The sequence below is a fragment of the Rhamphochromis longiceps genome, linkage group LG20, assembly GCF_057381845.1.
Source record: "Rhamphochromis longiceps isolate RC_006_pf linkage group LG20, R_longiceps_female_GT1.1, whole genome shotgun sequence".
In the NCBI taxonomy this organism is placed as follows: Eukaryota; Metazoa; Chordata; class Actinopteri; order Cichliformes; family Cichlidae; genus Rhamphochromis; species Rhamphochromis longiceps.
In genome coordinates this window covers 2,506,315-2,527,148 of record NC_140576.1, presented here as the reverse complement: position 1 = coordinate 2,527,148, position 20,834 = coordinate 2,506,315, and the positions used below count along the sequence as shown (strand labels likewise).

General features: G+C 43.2%; 3 protein-coding genes across 7 annotated transcripts; 2 read left to right on the top strand and 1 right to left on the bottom strand.

Moving 5' to 3' along the window:
- Positions 1-879: 879 nt before the first annotated feature.
- wnt1 (wingless-type MMTV integration site family, member 1) lies at positions 880-6,211 on the bottom strand. Its single transcript, XM_085394933.1, has 5 exons — positions 6,079-6,211; positions 5,696-5,801; positions 3,425-3,678; positions 2,960-3,225; positions 880-2,851 (listed from the first exon to the last, which is right to left on the bottom strand). The coding sequence occupies exons 2-5, from the start codon at positions 5,794-5,796 to the stop codon at positions 2,360-2,362; spliced, it is 1,113 nt and encodes a 370-aa protein (XP_085251059.1). The 5' UTR covers positions 5,797-5,801; positions 6,079-6,211; the 3' UTR covers positions 880-2,359.
- A 433-nt stretch (positions 6,212-6,644) lies between these two features.
- wnt10b (wingless-type MMTV integration site family, member 10b) lies at positions 6,645-13,438 on the top strand. Of its 3 annotated transcripts, none has more exons than XM_085394932.1 (4): positions 6,645-6,748; positions 9,719-9,906; positions 10,074-10,525; positions 10,626-13,438. In XM_085394932.1, the coding sequence occupies exons 2-4, from the start codon at positions 9,744-9,746 to the stop codon at positions 11,124-11,126; spliced, it is 1,116 nt and encodes a 371-aa protein (XP_085251058.1). In that variant the 5' UTR covers positions 6,645-6,748; positions 9,719-9,743; the 3' UTR covers positions 11,127-13,438. The 3 variants fall into 3 exon arrangements, with proteins under 3 accessions (XP_085251058.1, XP_085251057.1, XP_085251056.1); XM_085394931.1 differs by lacking the exon at positions 6,645-6,748 and adding an exon at positions 7,509-9,005; XM_085394930.1 differs by lacking the exon at positions 6,645-6,748 and adding an exon at positions 7,515-9,005 and having other exon boundaries at positions 9,644-9,906.
- A 1,279-nt stretch (positions 13,439-14,717) lies between these two features.
- Positions 14,718-19,089, top strand: arf3a (ADP-ribosylation factor 3a). 3 transcript variants are annotated; one of them, XM_085394936.1, is made up of 5 exons: positions 14,718-14,796; positions 15,894-16,108; positions 16,206-16,316; positions 16,630-16,754; positions 16,845-19,089. In XM_085394936.1, exons 2-5 carry the CDS (start codon positions 15,961-15,963, stop codon positions 17,004-17,006), a joined length of 546 nt encoding a protein of 181 aa, XP_085251062.1. In that variant the 5' UTR covers positions 14,718-14,796; positions 15,894-15,960; the 3' UTR covers positions 17,007-19,089. The 3 variants fall into 3 exon arrangements, with proteins under 3 accessions (XP_085251062.1, XP_085251063.1, XP_085251061.1); XM_085394937.1 differs by having other exon boundaries at positions 14,743-14,796; positions 15,917-16,108; XM_085394935.1 differs by lacking the exon at positions 14,718-14,796 and having other exon boundaries at positions 14,803-16,108.
- The last annotated feature ends 1,745 nt before the right edge of the window (positions 19,090-20,834 follow it).

Here is a 20,834-nt window from a genome sequence, read left to right as displayed (position 1 = left end):
AACCACTTTTACTTTCTATTGTTTCTGTCTGCCCATGATTGCTGATTATTTCTCTTTCCAGCCAGATTTGCCTCGTTTTGCGTGTGTTTTCACTCCGTCAGCTCCTGACTTTTCTCTCAGTTTGTCAGTTATTACACAGTAAGCCATATCATGTTCTGGTGTGTTAACCCCTGTTTTCCAGTGATAGAAGACAGAGCTTTACTTATGTATAGGTCAACAACATTTTTTCTAATCACTTAGTTTTTTGTTGTTTTTTTGTATTTATAGACATTTCCTCACTTTACTTCTGAATTTGCTTTGCTTTTACTTCAGTTCACTCTGATCTGTTCTTCCAGATAAGTAATATTGTAGCCATTCTCTTCTTATTTTTTATAATGTTTTCTCTAATTTTATACCACAAGCCCACGAACCCCTGTTAAATCTACACTGTAATACGATGCTAATTCAGAAGCACTCTCGTCCCTGCATGTTACTGCTTTTCCTCCACTCTGCCCTTTCTGGATGACCCTGATTGCTCCTTCTCTGTGGTGAACTGAGAAGTGTCACGCTTTCCAAACTCCTGTGGTTAGCTACACTGCCAGGTGTTGAAGTTTTTCATATTTCTTTCAGGCCTTAAGCAAATGAAGCAACTCATATACTGTATAAAATAAGGTATGTGGGCAGATAAACAGTCTGTCTCTGTGGTTGGTCGCACAGATGCAGGGATGTTTTGTGGAGCTGGAGAAAGAGGCTGCTTTGGTGGTGGTAATAGGATTAAGCAAAGGACACCCAGGGACAGGCTTATATGTTGGCTCGGTCCATAGTCAAAACACTCTCGAATACAGCAAACACAACACACATAATGGCTGTAATGTTGACACATTCACAAGGGCAGCTTAATTGAAAATATAGACTTTATTGTTCTATCGTACAGTACAAAACCAACTGGAACCTAAGTCTTTTGATTAAAATCTAAAAAAAAAGTATTCTCTTACTCTCTAGAACAGTATAAAAATCCTCAGAAATAAATATTTTATATATTTACACTAGTAAAAAAAAAGGGAAATATTCAGTGCATGACCAAACATGAGTGTTTTTTTTACAGAAAAAAAGCAAAGAAGTGATAACAGTCTTTTTCTATCAAGAGTATTTTTTTTTAACCCGCTACGTTACACCTACATAGAAAGAGCCAAACGATGAAAACATCCTCTGACCTGACTCTACTGATAGCATATTCTCCAGCCACTGACAGGCACATAAATCATTTAGAAAACATACAAGTGACATCTTTATAAATATAATCAGATATTTTAATATTTACAGATTTTGGTCCTCTTAGCTGATACACAGTTTGTTTCTTTTTCAGTCTGTATTCTTTAAAATATTTTCATTCAACCTACCTTGAAAAAAAAAAACCCCAACAACGCACCATTTGCCTACTTTAACCTGCAATATTTTAATCCTTCCTGCATGCATTTGTGGGAAATTTGTATATTGGTCACATTTCTATTCATTGTTTTATTAGTGTTTTATGATATTTTCATTATTGATCCCTCAGATTTGCTTAAATCACGTCGTGATATTCAGTGTATTGATAATACATTCAAATTACATTGCCTCAGTAAGATTCACTCACTTGGTTTCTGTGCTCCCTACTCCTAGTCATGTACAATAAGGACCATCCTGTTGCAAGCTGGAGTGGTACATGTGGCTGAGGTGAATTCAGATCTGGAGAAATCTAAACAAAATGGGCAAATGTGGCAGGGAAACTAGAAGTGGTTGGGTTGCATACAATTCCTAAGTACACAAGCATGGAACAGATATCCCATCCAGGGAGATAAACTTCAGCCAGTTTCATGGGAGGGACGCCAAACTTCAGCAAGAGAAAACAAAACACAGATTTCTTTTTTTTCTTTTTTTTAAATAAGCTTCCTCTTGTTAGAGGTCCTCGCCAGTTTATGAGAGCATATGTTTGTGGCTCTGTGGCCACAGAAACATCTGTGAAACATTGTGTCCAGTTTCTGCCCTTTGTTGGGGAGAAACAAGGCCCTAGTGGTACCTGGTTACAACGATCAATTCTCCACCACATCCTTTTGTCCATTTACTCCTATTTATCTAGCATGTAAACACTTGAGGGACAATTCCCATTCTACAAGTATCGTTGTAGTGTTAATTTACTTAAGGTTAAGTAATAAAGAGTAAGACATGCACTCCTTCTATACCCTGTTCACATACTTGTGCTTTCCCTTTCTCCTAAGTTTAAAAACACTGATTGAATTTTTGTGCCAGAATTTCCCTGTATTAGTTTACCCGCCTTGAACCTTTTCCAGCTTCAGCCTAACATCTTAAAGCACATGTGTGCCTAGGTGCCCATATTTGATCATAGACACTGATGTAACGTCCTTGTACTGGTGCAGTTCAGACAACTGACATGACAGCACCAGTGGAATGTGCAGTGGCAGCGTTCAGTCACGCTCTCAGTCCGGGACGTAAACCCACGTCCGCAGCATAGCAGCTCACAGCCATCCAGGCCCGGAGAAGAGCTGTTGCACGTTCTCCCCGATGTTCCCAGAGTGCCAGTTTTGCCATTGTAGGAGCAGAAGTTGGGTGATTTCTCATAATAGACAAGATCCATAGACGAAGGGGGTTTGTGAGCTGGGTTTTCAGGCTCTAGATGGCGTGGATCGGCTCGGTGAGAGGCACGGTTGCTGCCCTTGTTGGCATAAACAACTCTGGATGCGCCATCAAACCGGTCCTTAAGAAAGTCTCCCACTGTGCGGAAGCTGGGCAGGCGCATCCAGCAGGTGCGCACTGTGCAGGAGCCAGACATGCCATGGCACTTGCATTCCTGACGCATCTCTGATGACACAGTCTGAGAAAGGAAGACTAAAGATTACTCATGATATCTCACTCATTAATACATTCATTTCAAGTAGAACTCGGACAAACAGTCTTAGTAGACGAGTAAAGCAAGTCTTACCATCCTGCCGGCTTCGTTATTGTGCAGGTTCGTGAGGTAGCGCAGATCTCTGCCCCTCTCACTGGAGTCCACAAACTCACGGCTGAACATCCGGCCAAAATCCACATTGTCACTGCAGCCCCCCCAGTGCCAGTCTGGTCCTCCAGGACCTCGGCGGCGATAATCGCATGTGCACGTCTCAATGGCCCCCTCTGAGCAGGAACGAGCCACAGCGTGGGTCACTCCTGCGCTGGTAATGGCAAATACAAATGCGGTCTCTCGGCAACCTGAAGAAACAACACAAAAACTTCCCATCAGAACCATATCCAGCGTTTTGGACTTTATATTTGCCTTTTTTTTTTCTTTTTTGCCCAAAACTGGAAATCATTTACAGACAAAGCCTTTCAAATGCGTACAAGCGATTCTGTTACATCCTGTCCAAAATTGTCCAAATATTTCCTGGTGAGAAAGACAAGAGGGGCTCACCACGATTGACAATTTTGCCAAAAACTGCTGGACTGTGGGTGGTCGGGCAGTTCCAGCGGCGGTTGCGGAACTGCCACTTGCACTCCTTTATGGCAGTGTGCAGTCCAGCGGCGATGGCATGCAAGATGCCAGGATTCTGCCGAATCAGCCGGCGCTGGCGACGGCTCAGAAGGGCCAGGCTTGGGTCCAGGACCAACTGCACGTTCTTGGAATTGGTGAGGAGGTTGGACGAGGAAGCCACATTGACAATACCCCTGGCGCAACATAAGGACAAGGGAATTCAGAGTCAAGGAGCTGGCAGTTCATGCATGAAGCTCTATAGGTGACCCTCTAAACTCATTAACTGATGGCTCTTGGCATCCAATGAGTGTTGCTCCTTTGAAATTACAGTTTTCATTATGTGCTAAAGTAATAAACAGAGTCTCACATTCAGTTCCAAGATCATGAGAAGACACTTTGTCTCTGACTAACAGTGTATATTTCACTCTTGGCAGATAACATGAAGCTATTTTTATGTCTTCATAAAAACTTGGACTGGCTGCGATTACTTGTCAGTTTCACAATTAGAATATGTAAGCACATTTGTCTGCTAAATACTCAGGATCCATTATGTTATAATAATAATAATAATAATAATAATAATAATAATAATAATAAAGGATTACAATAATTGACAGATTTCTTATCTGTGTAGTATCAAATTAATGTTATTAGCTTGGCAGTTAAGATTCCCTACATATATGTTAAATCACATTAAAGATAAGCATACAAGGTTCCTCCAAATGTGATTTAAGGTGCAACTTCAGCTAAAAATATGTCCATTCTGTCAAAATGTCATTAAGACGTAGGCCTTTAAACACCCCTCTGTGCCAAATATTTAAAAAGCTATAAAAATGCTGTCATCCATCCACAGCATATAGAAACAAATAACTGTAATTATTTATTACTATAGCATAGAGAGAGAGAGAGATGTTGCTTTTTCTTTCTTTCTTTTTTTTAAGTGTCGTGTCCATATTTGTGCCCAAACGTGGCACCTGTGCGTCTTCAGCTTTATCCAAATCTTGGATCACTGAACGGGGTTTAAATGCACCCATTTCGCTGGTTTTAGAACACTTTTGGCGTTTCAGCACACAGGCTGTGTAATTTTCCACTTTATTTGGTATTTTCTGTGGTTTATGTGTCAACATTTTTCATTCATGTGTCGTGTATTGGCGGCGTTTTGCTGTTCAGCATTATCATCCGGAAAAGCGGGCGAGCCTGGGCCTGTTAGAGGTTTGACCCAGACAGTGGTGCGGTGAGAGGCCTGGGAACTTAAATAATAATCTCATCTTCTGAATATTTTCTTAATTCCCAAAGTCACCGGTGTGTGTGTGTGTGTGTGTGTGTGTGTGTGTGTGTGTGTGTGTGTGTGTGTGTGTGTGTGTGTGTGTGTGTGTGTGTGTGTGTGTGTGCGTGCTTTCTAGGCGTCTTTTGGATGCCAGCTGATCTTTCAAATGCTTGAAAGCGCACTGCCACTGTGCGAAAACCTTGTCCATCTAATAAAACCGCAAAAACCGTTTGTTGAATCGTTACCTCAACAAACCCCTGACCCACAGTTTTTTGTTAAAAACAAGAAAATGTGCGAAGCTATAGATCCGGTTTTATTTTGGTTTTAAAAATCTAAATTCTGTACCGTTGCCGCAAAGTTTATGATCGCTTAACTATATCCAGTATTAGATCAACGTGTCCCCGGAAAACAAGAAACAAAAAACAAATAAAAAGAACCCCTCTAAATCCATATTCAATTTATTCCACACTGGACTGAAAAATCTTGTCTCGTGTTCAAACCGCAGTGTCCAAAAAAGGAGCCAGAGAGAAAGCGAGAGAGAGGGAATTAAATCAACCGCAAATAAAAATGCTGTAATTATTATGTAATTATTTTATTGTTAAACTGTGTGCTGTGGTTAATTTCACTGCAGGCACAATAAATTAAAGACTGGAAAAAAACACCCTAAATGTTTTTTGGGGCTGTTTCGCTCACGTAGAGCAACCTGGAAGCATTAAGCATCAATCCTATATGGTTGCCCTTTTTTTCTTTTTCTTTTTTTCAAACAGAAGCTGCGAGCGGCTCCAAAACTAACACATTATTTCGATCAAGCTGCACGAAATGTGGCAACTCAATAAAACGCCCTGTTTTCCAGAGGGCTCCTATAAGCTGGCACTTAACTTTGCGGATGAGGTTTTCCAGTGGCATAACGCGATTAGTGCATCATCAGTATCTGCTCAACTCACCACCACCGGCCGCTGTTGTTGACTGCCCCTGTGCCCGAGAGCGAAGACACCAAGAGGATGCAAGCGGCTTTCACCCCTAACAGCAGCGCCAGACTCCTCATCGTGGCTTCAGTTCAAAAATGAGGAGGAGAATGTCATTATTTGGTGATATATATATATATATATATATATATATATATATATATATATATATATATATATATATATATATATATATATATATATATATATATATATATATATACAAAAAAAAAAAACAAGAAAATACAACACCTTTTGTTTCTTGTTCCAAACATGCAAACATACTGTGTCACTTTTATCTTAATGATCAACTTGAGTTTTGAGTTCTGAGTTTTGAAAATGAGCAGGTTGGATATACTCACCACGCCACAATCCGAGGAGAGGACTTGAAAGGTGAGAGAAGGAAGTCCTAATTAACTTAAATGGCTCTTGAGTGGAGACAGGTTGCTGTGCTGTGAGGTGTCCGGGCAGGATGCTACTGCTGCTGCTGCTGCTGCAGTCCTCTTCACTCTGTCTCTCTCAGTGATGCTTTGCACGGCGCATTGAACGCGTGGGACAGTTCCGAAGACTTGATCCCCTCGGTGACTGATAGGCAACACATTCTTCTCTTATTGAGCGCTACGAGGGGAATAAAAAAGGGATTTGCTGCTCTCATCTCCCTGTTTTTTTTTTTTCGGAGCCTTTTCAATAGGATTGGAGGGAGGGATAGTTAATGCTCTTCATAGGACGCACAATGAATAAGGAAACAACTGAGCAGAAAAAAGAAAGGAAGGGAGAGAGAGGGAGAGAAAAGCAGGGCAGTCCACGGTGTTACGCATATTGTGGAATCTCACGGTCATCACAGAATCGATTCCCTGTAAACGTGTACGGCTAAAAGTATTTTCTTCCCCTTTCAGTGACCGCGCAGCTAGCCTCCGCATCCAGTCTTGCTGAGAGAAGTTCCCCCGGAGCCCTGGAGCAGTGATGAGTTGGTACAGATGCTGTGGGTGCGCCCGCTTTGGTGCTTCGCCGCTGCTCAAAGCTGGTGTCACGGTACAGTATAGTTACAGCGCAATATGAGCCATCTGAAACTGCCCTTTTTACCCGGTGGTTGGATTAGCCTACTCCCTAACCGCATCTCCTCCTCTCTCCAAATGCGCTCTTAAAATGTGCAGTGACTAAGGCCATTTCTGCACATGTTCTTTTTTTCACACTTAAACTCCTACAGATCGAGTTTATTCATTATTACATGTAAATGATATATATGTATTTTTAAAAGTGAATGTTATCCCTTAAGGTTACTTTCCTCTCAATAAAACGTGTTATCAGCCGTCTTTATCATATAAGAGCGAACGCGCACACGCACAGCGAAACGTGAATGCCTGCAGAAGCAATAATAAGCTCGTAATTGTCCTATAACTCACACTGCCTGCTGGGCTACTTAAATATTTTTCAAACACGGAAGACATGAAATATGGCCTCCAATCAGAAGTTTGATGTATGATGAACCAGGAAAAGAGGGGGACGACTAAGGATAAAAACCAGTCCAAACATCTGGCTTGCAGACCTCCCTCGACGCAATGTAACCCAGTGTAATCACAGCTTGAGCCACTTTGCGGCATCTCCATCAAACCCCAGACTAGGAGCAAGCTTAAATGTCCCCAAACTTCTCCATATTGGTTCATTTTGTGACATTTATCTGCTAATTTGCATATTCCACATTAGTCATTGCAGAGGTTGTAGGTTGAGTAATCTCTCCCCCTTCCTCCGCACCTCTCTGTCTCTCCCTCAGATGACAGTAAAAGGAAGTAGGCTTTAAAAAAAGAGAGAAAAAAGGCTTTAATGACAGCCACCCTACGTTTTTACCCGAGCCTTATATGAATTTGCTCAAACGGGTTTCCTGGAGCAGTCATGCGACACCGAGCAGATTAGAGCTTCAATCCGGATAAAGGGGGCCTTTTATATACAAATCAACTTCAAATCACTTTTTAAGCCACTTAGATATACACACCAAGGCAGAATGCTAATGCACTTTTCATTGCTGCAGCTTAGGGAATGGAAGGAGATTAGATGAATTGGTGTCACTAAGCGAACCGTGTTCGAGGGGGGTTTTAACTTAATTTTATGAAAGTAGCACACAAGCACCTTTCGCTCCCAGCAGCAATGTTATGTTTAATTTTGGATAACCTGGATCGATATACGGATTGATTCGCGTCCACACTGAAGGCCCGGGCAACTTGCTACATAAGCTTACTCAACAGTGACCATAGAAAAGATTTTTAATAGATATGTTGTCTCCAATAAGGTGTTTTAGTCTGTCAGTTCTTTTGAATCCCTAAAAATAATTTGTCATTAGAGTTTTGTCAGCGGTCGTAATTGCACAACATTGTAAATAACAGTCTGTTACTCTAGCCATTTTTTTCTTTCGTTGCTTTGAAATAAAGACTTTAGATTGACAATGTGAAGTTGTTTCAAGCACAACAATGAGGCGCAGCCGCTCTGATGGAGGTGGGAGGAAGGGGGAGCACAAGACTTAAAAACAGTATTGTTGGAGGGTCTGTTAGCGGAGCCGCCTGCCTGCTGCTGCCTCCCTGTCGTACAGTGGAACCAGCAGCTCTCCCCTCCCCCTTCATTATTTAAAATAACTCACCGCTTTATGAACAAAATCTTCCTTGAGTTTCCATATTTCATCTCATCGAGGATTTCTGTGTTCTCCCCCAAAATGTAGGACCAAATTACCTTATTCCTCCCATCACACCAAAAGAGAGTAGGAACAAGTACATGCATATATAAATATGTATTTTTTTAATCCTTATAAATATGATCATTGGATCCAGTATTTCTAAATACCTGCTTAATTCGAAATCGCTGTCCCGCAATGCTTGTAAAGTGCTTGTGCGTAAAATGTTGGAGACGTCATTTTACGCTTGGGTGAATGATCCCGTTATCGAATAATTAAAGTATCAACTGGTGATCCAATTCTCATCCTGGCCAATATTTTGCAAACAGCCGCCTGTAGAGGCATCTACTCCCCTCCCCTCTTTCTTTCACCCCCCTCCTCCCCCTCCTCCTCCACTTCATTCTCTCCTCCGACCTCCTCTGCTCTCCGTCTTCACTCCTCGGTCGTTTGGCGGTGCATCGATAATACTGCAGACATCGTCCTTTCGATTTTCTTATTCGACGCGGACCATCACTACCAGTGTTTTAATGTCACGTCGCGAAAGACGCACAACAAAATGGAGCTATCAAACAAACTCCGTTGGGACCAATTCCTGATTTTGGCAGCAGCACTTATGTCACCTGCAATCACGTAAGTGCACTTGAGAGCGCCAGGAGAGTTGCAGACTGTGGCTGCACGAGATTCGGCAGAGTTGCGGGAAGTTCTTTGCATAGGTTACTATTCAAATGAATAATTTAGCTATTTTAAAAAAAAAAAAAAACATTAAAAACGAATTATTAGTCATTGTATTTCGAAGTCTGGTTTCGTGTAAAGTTAAATTTAAAAAAAGTGCAATCAGTGTTAATTGAGTGGTTTAGCTTTAAACGAGTCAAAATAATTCCAAAGTGATTTCACTTTCAGTCTCGTTATTTCTTTATAAGATGCATTTGGCCATTAAATCTGTTTTTGATATTTCTCAGCTGGATAATCTGTTTAGAATTATATTTTCCCTCCTTTAACCAACTGACACTGGAGCAGAAACAGTGCAGCAAATACTTTTGGACGCATTTTATTGGTAGGTGTATTTCCCATAAAGAATGAATTATATCATATCTCTCTTAATTATTTATTGGGTTTGTATTTTTCTTAAGTGTACTGAACCCCCTCCCATTGCCTCATATTCCTCTGGGCTTGACTAATGAACTGTTGACCATCTCCGATGACCCCCCCCCCCACACACACACACACACCATCTCACTTCCCCACTCTTTCTCCCACTCTCCCTGCAGGGTGCTGTGTAATGATATCCTCAGCCTGAAGGTGGCAGGAGATCCGGTGCTAACCCCTAACTCTGTGTGCCTCAGGCTGGCAGGCCTCAGTAAACGTCAGATGCGGATGTGTGTGAGGAACCCTGATGTGACAGCATCTGCTCTGCAGGGGATCCAAGTGGCCATCCATGAATGCCAGCACCAACTCCGGGACCAGCGCTGGAACTGCTCCTCGCTGGAGGGCTTTGGCAAGCTGCCGCTCCACAACTCCATCCTCAACAGGGGTGAGAGTCTGAGGCAGGCTAATGATAGTCAGTATGTGATCCTGGGGTTTATGGTAGAAAAGTGCAGGTATGAGAATACAGATTGTGCTGTACACAGGTAAATGACATTTTTAGAGCTGCAGTCTTTATGGTTTCAACCTCTCTGAGTGTGTTCTTCTTGCTCCTAGGTTTTCGGGAGAGTGCCTTCTCTCTGGCCTTGCTGGCAGCGGGCGTGGCTCACTCTGTGGCCTCGGCTTGCAGCATGGGCAAGTTGCGGGGGTGTGGCTGCGAGGCCAAGCGTCGCCAGGACGATGACAAGATCCGGCTGAAACTCACACAGCTGCAGCTGCAGACGCTTCAGAAGGGTGGGGCAGGCATCGACTTAACACGGTCATTACCCTCAGAGCTGAATGGTCATCGTGGCAGCCTGCCCACTAACCTGCGCTCAGCCCACCCCTCAGCCCTTCTCAAGCCCTTACCGGATGAACTAAGCTCTATGCAAGACACCTGGGAGTGGGGGGGGTGCAGTCATGACATCCGTTTCGGGGATCGCTTTTCCAGGGACTGGCTCGACTCCCGGGGGTCTCCAAGAGATATCCACGCCCGCATGAGGATACATAACAACCGTGTGGGACGACAGGTGAATATTGTGCTTTTCAGCTGTTGTCCCTCCGACCTTCAGCACTCATTATCATTTTGGTTGTTGTTGGAGTTTGCTTACAGTGTTATTCTTTACACAGATAGTGACTGACAACATGACAAGGAAATGCAAATGTCACGGCACATCAGGGAGCTGTCAGTTTAAGACCTGCTGGCATGTGTCTCCAGAGTTCCGTCTTGTGGGCTCCATACTCAAAGAAAAGTTCCTGACAGCCATTTTTGTCAACTCTCAGAACAAGAATAATGGGGTTTTCAACCCTCGGACAGAAAACGGCGCCAGCGGAACCCAAGGGGGTCTCGGCGGAGGGCGTCGTCGAATCATGTCCAGAGAGCTGGTGTACTTTGAGAAGTCTCCTGACTTTTGTGAGCACGACGTGTCCATAGACTCTCCGGGAACACACGGACGAATCTGCAACAAAACTAGCTACAGCACAGACAGCTGCAGCTCGCTGTGCTGCGGCCGTGGACACAACATCCTCAAACAGACACGCAGCGAGCGCTGCAATTGCAGATTTCACTGGTGTTGTTACGTGCTGTGCGAGGAGTGTCGTCACACAGAGTGGGTCAACGTGTGCAAGTAGACGTCAGTCTGTTCCCCCCTCAGTTCGAGCGGCTTTTACTCATCCAGGACTCAAGATGGCGAGCCTGTCCCTTCGCCCACTCATGTTGTTCGAGCTTTTGTTTTTGCTCCTTGTGCAACTCTCCCAGAGATCCTGTTTACCCCCCACCCACCCTCTTTTTTTTAAGTCCATCATCTGGGATCTATTTTCTTTTTGTAGACGCTGTTATTCTCAAAATGCCAAGTCAGAGATTGAAGAGGTGACTCATGTCATTTGTCTTCCCATGGCCTGTTTAGACGCTGGCCTTTCAGCCATGAAAATGGCCCATACTTCATCGTTTGAGACCCACAAAGAAAAAGAAAGAAAGAAAACGCAACAGCAGAGGAGCTTCAGCGTCTACAAGCTGACTCATCTTATTGTACAGTAACAGTTTATTTGAATGTGTATGTCTATAATTGTAAATGTATTATTATTAATATTAATATTGTACTAGAGCCTGTCTTTTTTCAGTGAATGACAGATTGATGGTGGCCATGTGGTCAGCACGGTGAAGCAGTGTGCAGACAGAACAGTCTCATTTTCTTTCTCCATTTGTACCAAAATAATACTCGTGTGTGACTCTGAAAAGTACTAATTTGGGAACTTGTCTCACAATCTCTCTTTACTGATCAAAGAAGACAAATTTTTTTTTGGAAGGGCGAATGAATTTGACACAGCGCTTTCTCACATGCAGGACTTTCAGATGCTCGTCCAAGCTTGTACACTTGTAAAACTCAAGATGGGAAACTGGAAGCAACAAATCTCTAGATTGTACGACTAATGATTCAGATTTATATATTTATATAATGGTAACAATAGTAATCACTTCATGAGTATGGTTGCTAGTGGTCATGTTTTTTATGACTCTGTATCATTATTGTGGCAGCAAAAATGCTGTCTCTTGGGTATGACTGTACTGTGATTTGTGTCACTTTCCTATGAAATTGTGACTGGGCTCTTGATATTTCGTGCTTGCTTTTGTCCATTTCATCAGTCTGAGCACTCCTTAGATTCTTCCCACATGTACTACATGTCAAAGTGAGAGATGGACCTACTTTAGTCCTGAAATGACGCTGAAGAGTGTGCGTCTGTTGCTGTGTAAATGGGGGGTAGGCTCTGTGCACTACAGATTTGGGAGGTGAGAGCCTTTTTTATGGCCACTTCATGCTGAGAGAAGGACTTTTTATGGCTGCAGGATATTGTTTCCTTAAAGTATGACTTTTATTACTGGAGAGAAGCATCAAGAGAGCAGAGAATGGGGGTGATTATACCAGTCTTTGCTGTGCGAGCATCTAAGGGGATCATCTGTCCAGAGTTCATAGCCAAGGAAGGGACTTGTTGAACCACGTGCTTTGGGGACGCTGTATCCCTGTTACCTGGGAGACAGACTACACAAATATAAACACATGCACATAAATGCTTGCATGGGTTGGTTTACGTACCAAGACATGTAGGAACGCTGGCACCCGACGCTCAATCAAAAACATGCATGTTGTTGCGCACAAATGAACTGTAGATTTAGCAAAATGCTCCTGTCGCCACTTGACTCGATTTATGATAGCAGCATTCCTCGATATCTTAGATAATCCAAACCGTCTCCATGCTTGGCCTGCTGGGAAAAGCTTTTTTTTGCCACATAGGATTTAATGCCAATTAAGTCCTGTTTGCATGGACTTTGGTAAATATCCCTGAACTCCGAAGGAATGACAGCGCCAGTGGCTGAATTGAGCACTTGATCTTTTTTGGTATTTAGAGAAGGAGCAAAAAAAAAAAAAGAAGACAGCGAAGAGGTATGGAATGATAAGGGCTTGGATTTCTGGTTTGGATTTCTTCATTCCTTTATCATTTCACCCTGGAGCTGCTGCGAAAGGGAATTTCCTGTCACTGTTTCTAACCATGTGTGAGACAGAGGTTGGTGGACAGCCTGGGATTGCTTTCTCTCTCTCGCTCTGTTTCTCTTACTTACTTCGCCCCTTTCCCCATTCTCCCCTTCATCATTGCAGACAGAGACACATACATAGCAACACATTGACTGCCCCCACCCCCCCTGCAGTAATGACATCCAGACTGGGCTGAAATTAAAGAGAGGCAGGCAGAGAGAGAGGAAGTAAGGAGAGATAAAAGTTACCCACTTTGACTGACAGCATGATTATATGTATAAATAAGGCGATTTAGTGTGTTTAGTTGGATATGAAGATAGCGAGATAGATTTTGCTGCACATACGGCAGAGATGCACAAGCAAAGGACAAATCGAGTGTGGCGAATGGGGTGAATAAAGTGTACTCTGTATAAATATATGCCTCGAAACATCTGCTTCTCAACTCCCCTTTCATTTTTGATGTGGGACAGGCAGAGGAGAGCGGGAGAGAAAACACAAGGAGCCAGCTACCCAGAACATCAAAGCCCCTGCCCTCAACGTGCAGGCCCTCATTAGTTCAGCTAGCAGAACCAACGAGACTTGTGATTGTGTTTGCTGGGGTGCACGCTGGCAGACACTTCAGAGGAAAGGCTCCCTTAAGTCATAACTCCCCACCCTACCTCTCCTGCCACCACCCGGGCCCGCTTTAACCCCCCTGTAACCCTCTCCAAACTCCCCGCGCACACAAACTCCTGCATGCTTACCCCACCATCCACTCCACCCCGTAATCTGGTCTGCAGCTGCAAACATCTGCTCCCCTCTTTATTCCTCGCTGCCTCCACCGCTGAATTGATAAACACATCTATTACTGGACCACTGACTGGCACACAGCACGGAGGAGGAATGAGGCAAATGTTGGACTCACCTATGGCTGCAGGGCCGGTTTGAAGGAGTGCCGTTTGTTCACATTGGCTTCTTCTTTAGGTGACTTCTTTTTTTTTTTTTAATGTCCTTTAATTTCAAAGTGCAGTGCAGTTTGCAAGTGTACAATGCAAAAGTGCATGACAGAAAACAAGAAAGAGAGAAGGCATTGACCCCAGGTTTGGTTTTATTTAACTTCATTCAGAACCTTTTTTTATTTTAAAGAGATGGCTACAGAAAAGAAGAAAAACATCTTATAACTATGAGGGAAGTGAGTCTGCAGTGGTTTGGACTCACATGCATGAAGCAATCTCATTAGATAGCATAGGCGCCAAAAAGCCATAGAAATATTTGACATTTTTAATAAATAAAATAATGCTCAAAGGTAAACCAACTGCAACATCGATTCAGTCTATGCTTTTGTCCCCTCCTGTCACCTCATTATCTGTGAAACACTGCCAGGAAGTATCACTTGGCATCCTGTTACAGTCAGCCATTTACTTATTCATTAAGATGATTCCTGTTTTAATTATTCAAGCGTGCTTGCCTGCAGGCTCTCGTTTAAAACTGGTTTGGGCCCTCTGAAATGTCATATGTGAGATAGTGGGAATAACGCTATCAAACTATTTATTATTCTTTGATGTTCCTCAAGAAAACAAGATAAGCCTCAAATAAGCTGTAAGGTGATGGTGCATACAGTAACTTTTCAGAGCTGGAGACAGCAGCTCCTGGCTTTTAACAAGTCGCCGGGCGATGAGAGATTGGCAATCCAAGTACCGCGAGAACGCGCAGTGTCACAGCTGCAGCTCATCGCGAGACTATCATCCAGTCCTTCGCCTGAATCCAGCTGGTACCCTTCCTGCCGTTGACGGGTAAGTGTGAACGAGATGCAAATGGTGAAATTGCTGAAAGAGGTATACGAGCGCTAAAAAGGTGGTTTCATTTATCACCGCTTGAGTTGCCTTTTAAATGCTGCGAGGGGGGAAATGAACGACCCTTAATGTACGACATGAGGCCGACTGGCGCGCTTGTCGTGACTGTAAGAGGGGGGATTATAGCACACAAATTGACCCGGAGATTTTATTTATGTTTTCAATTAAATACCGACGATGTTAGCTCACAGGATAGCAAGCAGATTATGTTCGGAAAGTGAATGTTATCGAGCCGAAAGAAACGTGATTTGGGTTCAAAATTCATCGCCTGCTTCGACTGCAGCATCCGCCGTCTTCGCCTCGCATTATGACAGATGTGTGTGGATGTGCGGCCACTGCAGCTGCAACGGGCTACGCTAGCACCTGCTGTCCGTGCGTTTGATAGAAATGAATGGAAACCTAGCTAGTCAGAGGAAAAGCGGCCAGTCATTAAAACACACAAGAGGGATACTTCACTGCCCCACAGAAGACTGCTAGTTTAAAATAACCCTCTAAAAACCAATGCGACCCGTGTAGTGTGTGTTAGCACAAGTTAACAGGCAAGGTTGGCCTGTAAAGGGCCCATTACCACTGAAGGGCCACCCTCCTCCCTCAGCTCTGTGAGCCTGACTGTGTGCAACCATAGACAGCCTTAGGTTATGTGTCATAATAACGTCATATGAAATGAGTGTTACCCTGGCATATCTTCAGTTGCCTAAAAAGAGCATAAAAAGGTGGTTACTCAGCACCACATGAAAGCTGAGCCACATAACAGAGATCCAGCATGGCTGCCTCCTTTCCCAGTGAGCTGTCACTGTAAAGGAGCAGCTTTCGAGTCAGGTCAGCTGCCTGCCGGGGTGTGAAGTATATGTTTCCTGGCTTTCCTCTGAGGGGGCACGGCTGCGAGCAGTAAGGGAGGTGCCAATGCTGAGATGTGTTTTTGAACAGCTACTGTCACACCACATGTTTCTTTGTGTGTGTGTGTGCGTGTGTGTGTGTGGTTTCGACTCTCTAAACGTGGTTCACGGTTTGTTTTGTCTGCTTGTTGCTATGTATAGCAACAAAGCAGCCCGTGTAACAGTTTTGTTGCAGTTGTGCCCCCACCTCCTCTCCTCCCGAGGCATCATGGGAAACATCTTTGGGAACCTGTTGAAGAGCCTGATAGGCAAGAAGGAGATGAGGATTCTCATGGTGGGGCTGGACGCTGCAGGGAAAACCACCATCCTGTACAAGTTGAAGCTGGGGGAGATCGTCACTACCATCCCCACAATTGGTGTGTGACTGTCTGCCTCTAAATAAAAAAAACAAAACATGTGTCTTAGAGATTATGTGACCCATTGTCTATTTGTTTGTTGTCTCCTCCACCCCAGGTTTCAATGTAGAGACAGTGGAATACAAGAACATCAGCTTCACTGTGTGGGACGTGGGTGGCCAGGACAAGATCCGTCCTCTTTGGAGACACTACTTCCAGAACACCCAGGGTGAGATGCATCAAAAGCATCTTAGGTGAAAGACCAGCCAGCATGGTTAGAGTTTTGTTTGTTTTTTTTAAAAAAGGCCTCTCCAGTCCTGCTGCGGATCCTGGAGCGCACGCTCGCCCCCAGCACCCGAGGACAAAATCTGACTAATCCTTCAGATGATGTAATTTGCATACAGGCTCCAGATGTTTCAAATGATCATCATCTTAGTCATGTTCAAATCCCGGACAACCATTAAACATGCTTTGACAATATGCTTTCCTAACAATGTGATGTGACCTGATTGTTTTTGTTCGGTTTCAACTTATTCCTGCAGGTTTGATCTTTGTGGTGGACAGCAATGACCGCGAGCGGGTCAACGAAGCTCGAGAGGAGCTGATGCGGATGCTGGCTGAAGACGAGCTGAGGGATGCTGTTCTTCTAGTCTTTGCCAACAAACAGGTATCCGCCACATTACGTTCCCCCCTGCTTTTACGCCTCTTGCCTCACCAACTTCCTGACGGACACTTTGTCCTCTGTGATTTTGTTCAGGACCTGCCCAACGCCATGAACGCCGCAGAGATCACAGACAAGCTGGGCCTGCACTCCTTACGTCACCGCAACTGGTACATTCAAGCCACCTGTGCCACCAGTGGGGACGGCCTGTACGAGGGTCTGGACTGGCTGGCCAATCAGCTGAAGAACAAAAAGTGAAGGGCCGGGTCAGTGAAGTGGGGAAGAGCCTGGGTGCCAGCTCCAGGTTGTGGTTATAGGGGTTCCATTGTGTTTACATAGAGAAGAAAAATGCTGAAAAGCTCCCAGGGGGTGACTCTCAGTGGCTTTCTCCCCTCCCCCCATCTCCCCCCCACCATCCACCCTCGAAATACTTCTTTATTTTTTTTCCGTTCTTTGATTAATTTGATTTGTTTGAATCTGTGGTGAGCATTTTTAATCATTTACAAGCAAATTTTATCTAAGTTATTTACAATCTATAAACAAATAAATATGTACTGTATGATATTACTGTAAAGGTATATGAATTTGCTCTACTTTGCAGACCTCCACCAACATTTAATTAGCTCAGCAATTGTGATGGATCTCAAATCGTGACGGCAGAGCAGCCTTCCCTCAGAAACTACAGACCTGGTGTAAATTATAAAGAATGTCATAATATTATAGTGGGAGTACTATTACTATTATACTCGTACAGATAAATGTAATATAACTGTCCATACTGCAACCAAATTATGCTCTTCATAGATCAAAACTTTTAGCTATGATTTAGTTTTATTTATGTTGAATTAAACAAAACGTGTCTACTTTCTGGACAGTCGGAAACAATATATTTAATATCGATATTTATTGATTTTTTTGCTTCATATAGTTTCTTTTTCTTTATTCTAATGTGCATTTACTGCTAAAGGCAGCTAGTTAAAAACAGAAAAAGAAAAGAAACCCCAGTATCATTGTACATTACTGCTTCCCAATCTGCATGGAGATATCCCAGTACTGGCTTGTGGGCTTGTAACAGGCCGCTGCTGTAAATAAAGATTTGTTCTAGCTGAGTTGCCTGGCACAGACGGGGTTAAAACAGTTTGTCTGGCATCAGCGAGGTGTGATATCTAAAGTGATACAGATGACAAACAGGCACTCTGTACCAGCTCTGTGGCTCAGAAACAAAATGCTGCTATTGGCCTGCCCTGTGGAGAGTGATGCAACACAGCATGCGACTGGCAATATTAAGAGAGCTTACATAGTTTTGAATGTTTATTTTTGTTTTTTCGATCCGTTTGTGCAGCATCGCTTCTCATGCTGATTTATCCACCGTCAATCGGCATGACATCATGCGCGTCTCACTTTTTCATGTTGCACAAAATTACTCTAGACTCACTGTTATTGTATAGAAGGTGTTGTCTGTTTTTTTAATGGAGTGTTTCTTTATTTTGTTGAGTTATTTTTTCCTTAATTAGCTAATTAGATCAGACTGTTGCATTTTTTGTTTTGGGTTTATTTTGGGGAGTTTTTTTCACACACAAAAAAATAAAATAAGGAGAGAAGATGATAGTAATACTGCATCGTAAGGCATGTTAATACTGTACAAGATCTGTAATAAAAGCGAATTATAATAGCCTGTTTCCTCAGACTACATTTGTTAGTCTTAATCACTGCTGCTGGTTGGAACAATGCTGTACTAATAAATGTTATGGATTTAGTGTAAAGTTTACCGAACAACCTTCTAATATGCAAAAGCATGCTTTTCTATGTTGGCGCAACTGTATATATGTTGATGTAACCGGGAAAGTGGAACCGTGGTTTTCGAGGTGAAACCAAAAGCGCTGTTGATACACCTGTAGATAACGGGGTCAGCGTGTTGGCAGATAACTGACAGCAGCTTGTGTGTGCGTGTGTGACGTGCATTATATTCCGTTCGGTTTGGTGTGAAAATTGTTTTCGTGGCCTTATTTAGCCAGTGGTTTCATTTCTCTTTGATAACAGGTTTATATGTAAGAAATATCCAGCATTCAAGTATCTCACCTTTGATCTGTGACACCGATGCACTAGCAGTTCTGATGTGGCTAAACATCCCTCCCTCTTTCAGCGACTATTTTCTGATTTTAACTTTCAAATAAAGAAAAATATTAAATGAGGCTGCACGACATTCCAGCTGGCGATTTGCTCTGAGAAAAAAACCGAGTATAATATGAAGAGGAGGAAATTTAAGACAGAAAAACCCAAGCAGGTGCAAAAGTGTTGAATGATTGAATTATTCCTGACACTGCATCAATCAATAAAGATACCAGAGTATACATTTGCTTTGCCTTGCTCATTTTTTTCCTTGCTATTGTTTATTGTCGCGCATGTCGGTCATGATTCGAAAACCGTATCACGGTTACGAGCGTGCTGCTTTTATCTTCTCTTGTCTGTGGCTCAAACTCAATTTCAAGTTGACAGTTCGCCCCAGAATCAAATGTGCGAGTCCGTATTTATCAATCATTGTTCTTGGGTAAGTTGCCCAGTTTTGAAGATGTTTGTCTGCTTGAATAAAAGGAAGCTACAGAGTATACTTCTGGTGCTCAAAGCACCAAGACACTGCGTTTGATGTGGGTGGTGAGTGCAATGCGGTAGAACGAGGCAATTCTCACACAAACTCCTGTGTTTGATTTGGAGGTGATGTGTCCTTTTAAGAGCCCTGCTAGGTTTCTTGAAACAGTTTGATCCTCAATTTGTTGACAGAGACACTGCTTTTGTAGTTTTGCTTCTGTACAGTCATTTTTAACTCAAAGGACAAATTAAACATAATGTCTGAGGTCGATTCAAAGTTAGAATTTTTATTTTATAGTTTTTATTGTTATTTTTTAAAACACGAGGCTCTTAAGAGATGTCATTGCAAGTTAGGGAGACCACGTTAGGTTGAAAAAGCCATATAAATAAAAGCGATAATAAAATAATTAGGAATGGCCGAAACAACATTCTTAAGAAGTATAAATGCAGTGATCAAGTCAGCAGCTCCCAACAGGCCTGAAAAACCAGAGAGGACAACTGGAGTACATGATGGCAGAATTATTTCTATGGTTAAGAAAAACAGCTTCACAGCATCTAACCAGATCAAGCCCACGCTATAGGAGCAGGCATGTGTGCACGTCAGTCACATCTTGACTGTTGGATTTCAAATCTGTGGCGGTGTACAGAGGCAACGCTACAAAAACTCTTTGCACAACACATTATTGACCTAACCGTACTTCTCCTTCATTGATGAATCCATAATAAACAGTGAAATATTTTAAAACTCTAACTGTTGCCTCAACACATATATGTTCAATGGAAAGTCAATCGATTTCATGTGTGCTCCGGAGGTTTTAAGTTGCACATCTGGCCTCCAAACTGGTTGTGATGTCACAATATCCTCTTATGCCTACACATGTTGAACTTTGATTTAAGGTGAGCCTCATTTTCAGCAGATTAATGGGAAACAGCTTTGACGTCCCTGACGACGCATGTATCACCCTGAACAATGAAGGTCAAAACTCTAAATGTGAGTTAGACTCTTTTCTTTTTTTTACATGAAGTGGGAGCTGATCGAGAATAGTTTTAACTCAGTAAACTGTTTACCGTACCAGTCATCAGCTAAGACTAAAATCAGACTAACAGCACATATTACACAACTGTGGGATCTGGCTCTACACAGCCTTTCTTTTGTCCTTTATTAACTGCTATTATCAGGAGAAGTTTGGCACAATCAGGTAGTTTGCCTGTGGAATTGCTGCACTTCACAGAGAGTCATTTTGTCTGAGCCAATCAGAGGTCCATGTAGGGGAGAGTGCTGCTGTGTCTCCAAGGGTGTGACAGCAGTATGTGAGTCGGAGCTGCTCCCGGGGCCACCAGCCCCCTTGGCCCCCTGCAGGACCGCTACAATAGTGGCCCCAGGGCGGATGCCATAGCTGGGATTCCCACTCGTAACCGGGACACCTTCGCCCAGGGCACAGACACACTGGCAGCAGCCCCACAATCAATTCATCAATCTCTGAAGGGAGTGGCAACTGC

Excerpts from the sequence above, each read along its gene's own strand:
- arf3a (XM_085394935.1), top strand. The coding sequence starts at position 15,760 with ATGCTGAGATGTGTTTTTGAACAGCTACTGTCACACCACATGTTTCTT. Across the intron at positions 16,109-16,205 it reads CACTACCATCCCCACAATTG|GTTTCAATGTAGAGACAGTG; the intron begins GTGTGTGACTGT and ends CCTCCACCCCAG. Across the intron at positions 16,755-16,844 it reads TAGTCTTTGCCAACAAACAG|GACCTGCCCAACGCCATGAA; the intron begins GTATCCGCCACA and ends GATTTTGTTCAG.
- wnt10b (XM_085394930.1), top strand. The coding sequence starts at position 8,932 with ATGGAGCTATCAAACAAACTCCGTTGGGACCAATTCCTGATTTTGGCA. Across the intron at positions 9,006-9,643 it reads CTTATGTCACCTGCAATCAC|GGTGCTGTGTAATGATATCC; the intron begins GTAAGTGCACTT and ends CTCTCCCTGCAG. Across the intron at positions 10,526-10,625 it reads ACAACCGTGTGGGACGACAG|ATAGTGACTGACAACATGAC; the intron begins GTGAATATTGTG and ends TTCTTTACACAG.
- wnt1 (XM_085394933.1), bottom strand. The coding sequence starts at position 5,796 with ATGAGGAGTCTGGCGCTGCTGTTAGGGGTGAAAGCCGCTTGCATCCTC. Across the intron at positions 3,679-5,695 it reads AACAACAGCGGCCGGTGGTG|GGGTATTGTCAATGTGGCTT; the intron begins GTGAGTTGAGCA and ends ATGTTGCGCCAG. Across the intron at positions 2,852-2,959 it reads ATAACGAAGCCGGCAGGATG|ACTGTGTCATCAGAGATGCG; the intron begins GTAAGACTTGCT and ends TTCCTTTCTCAG.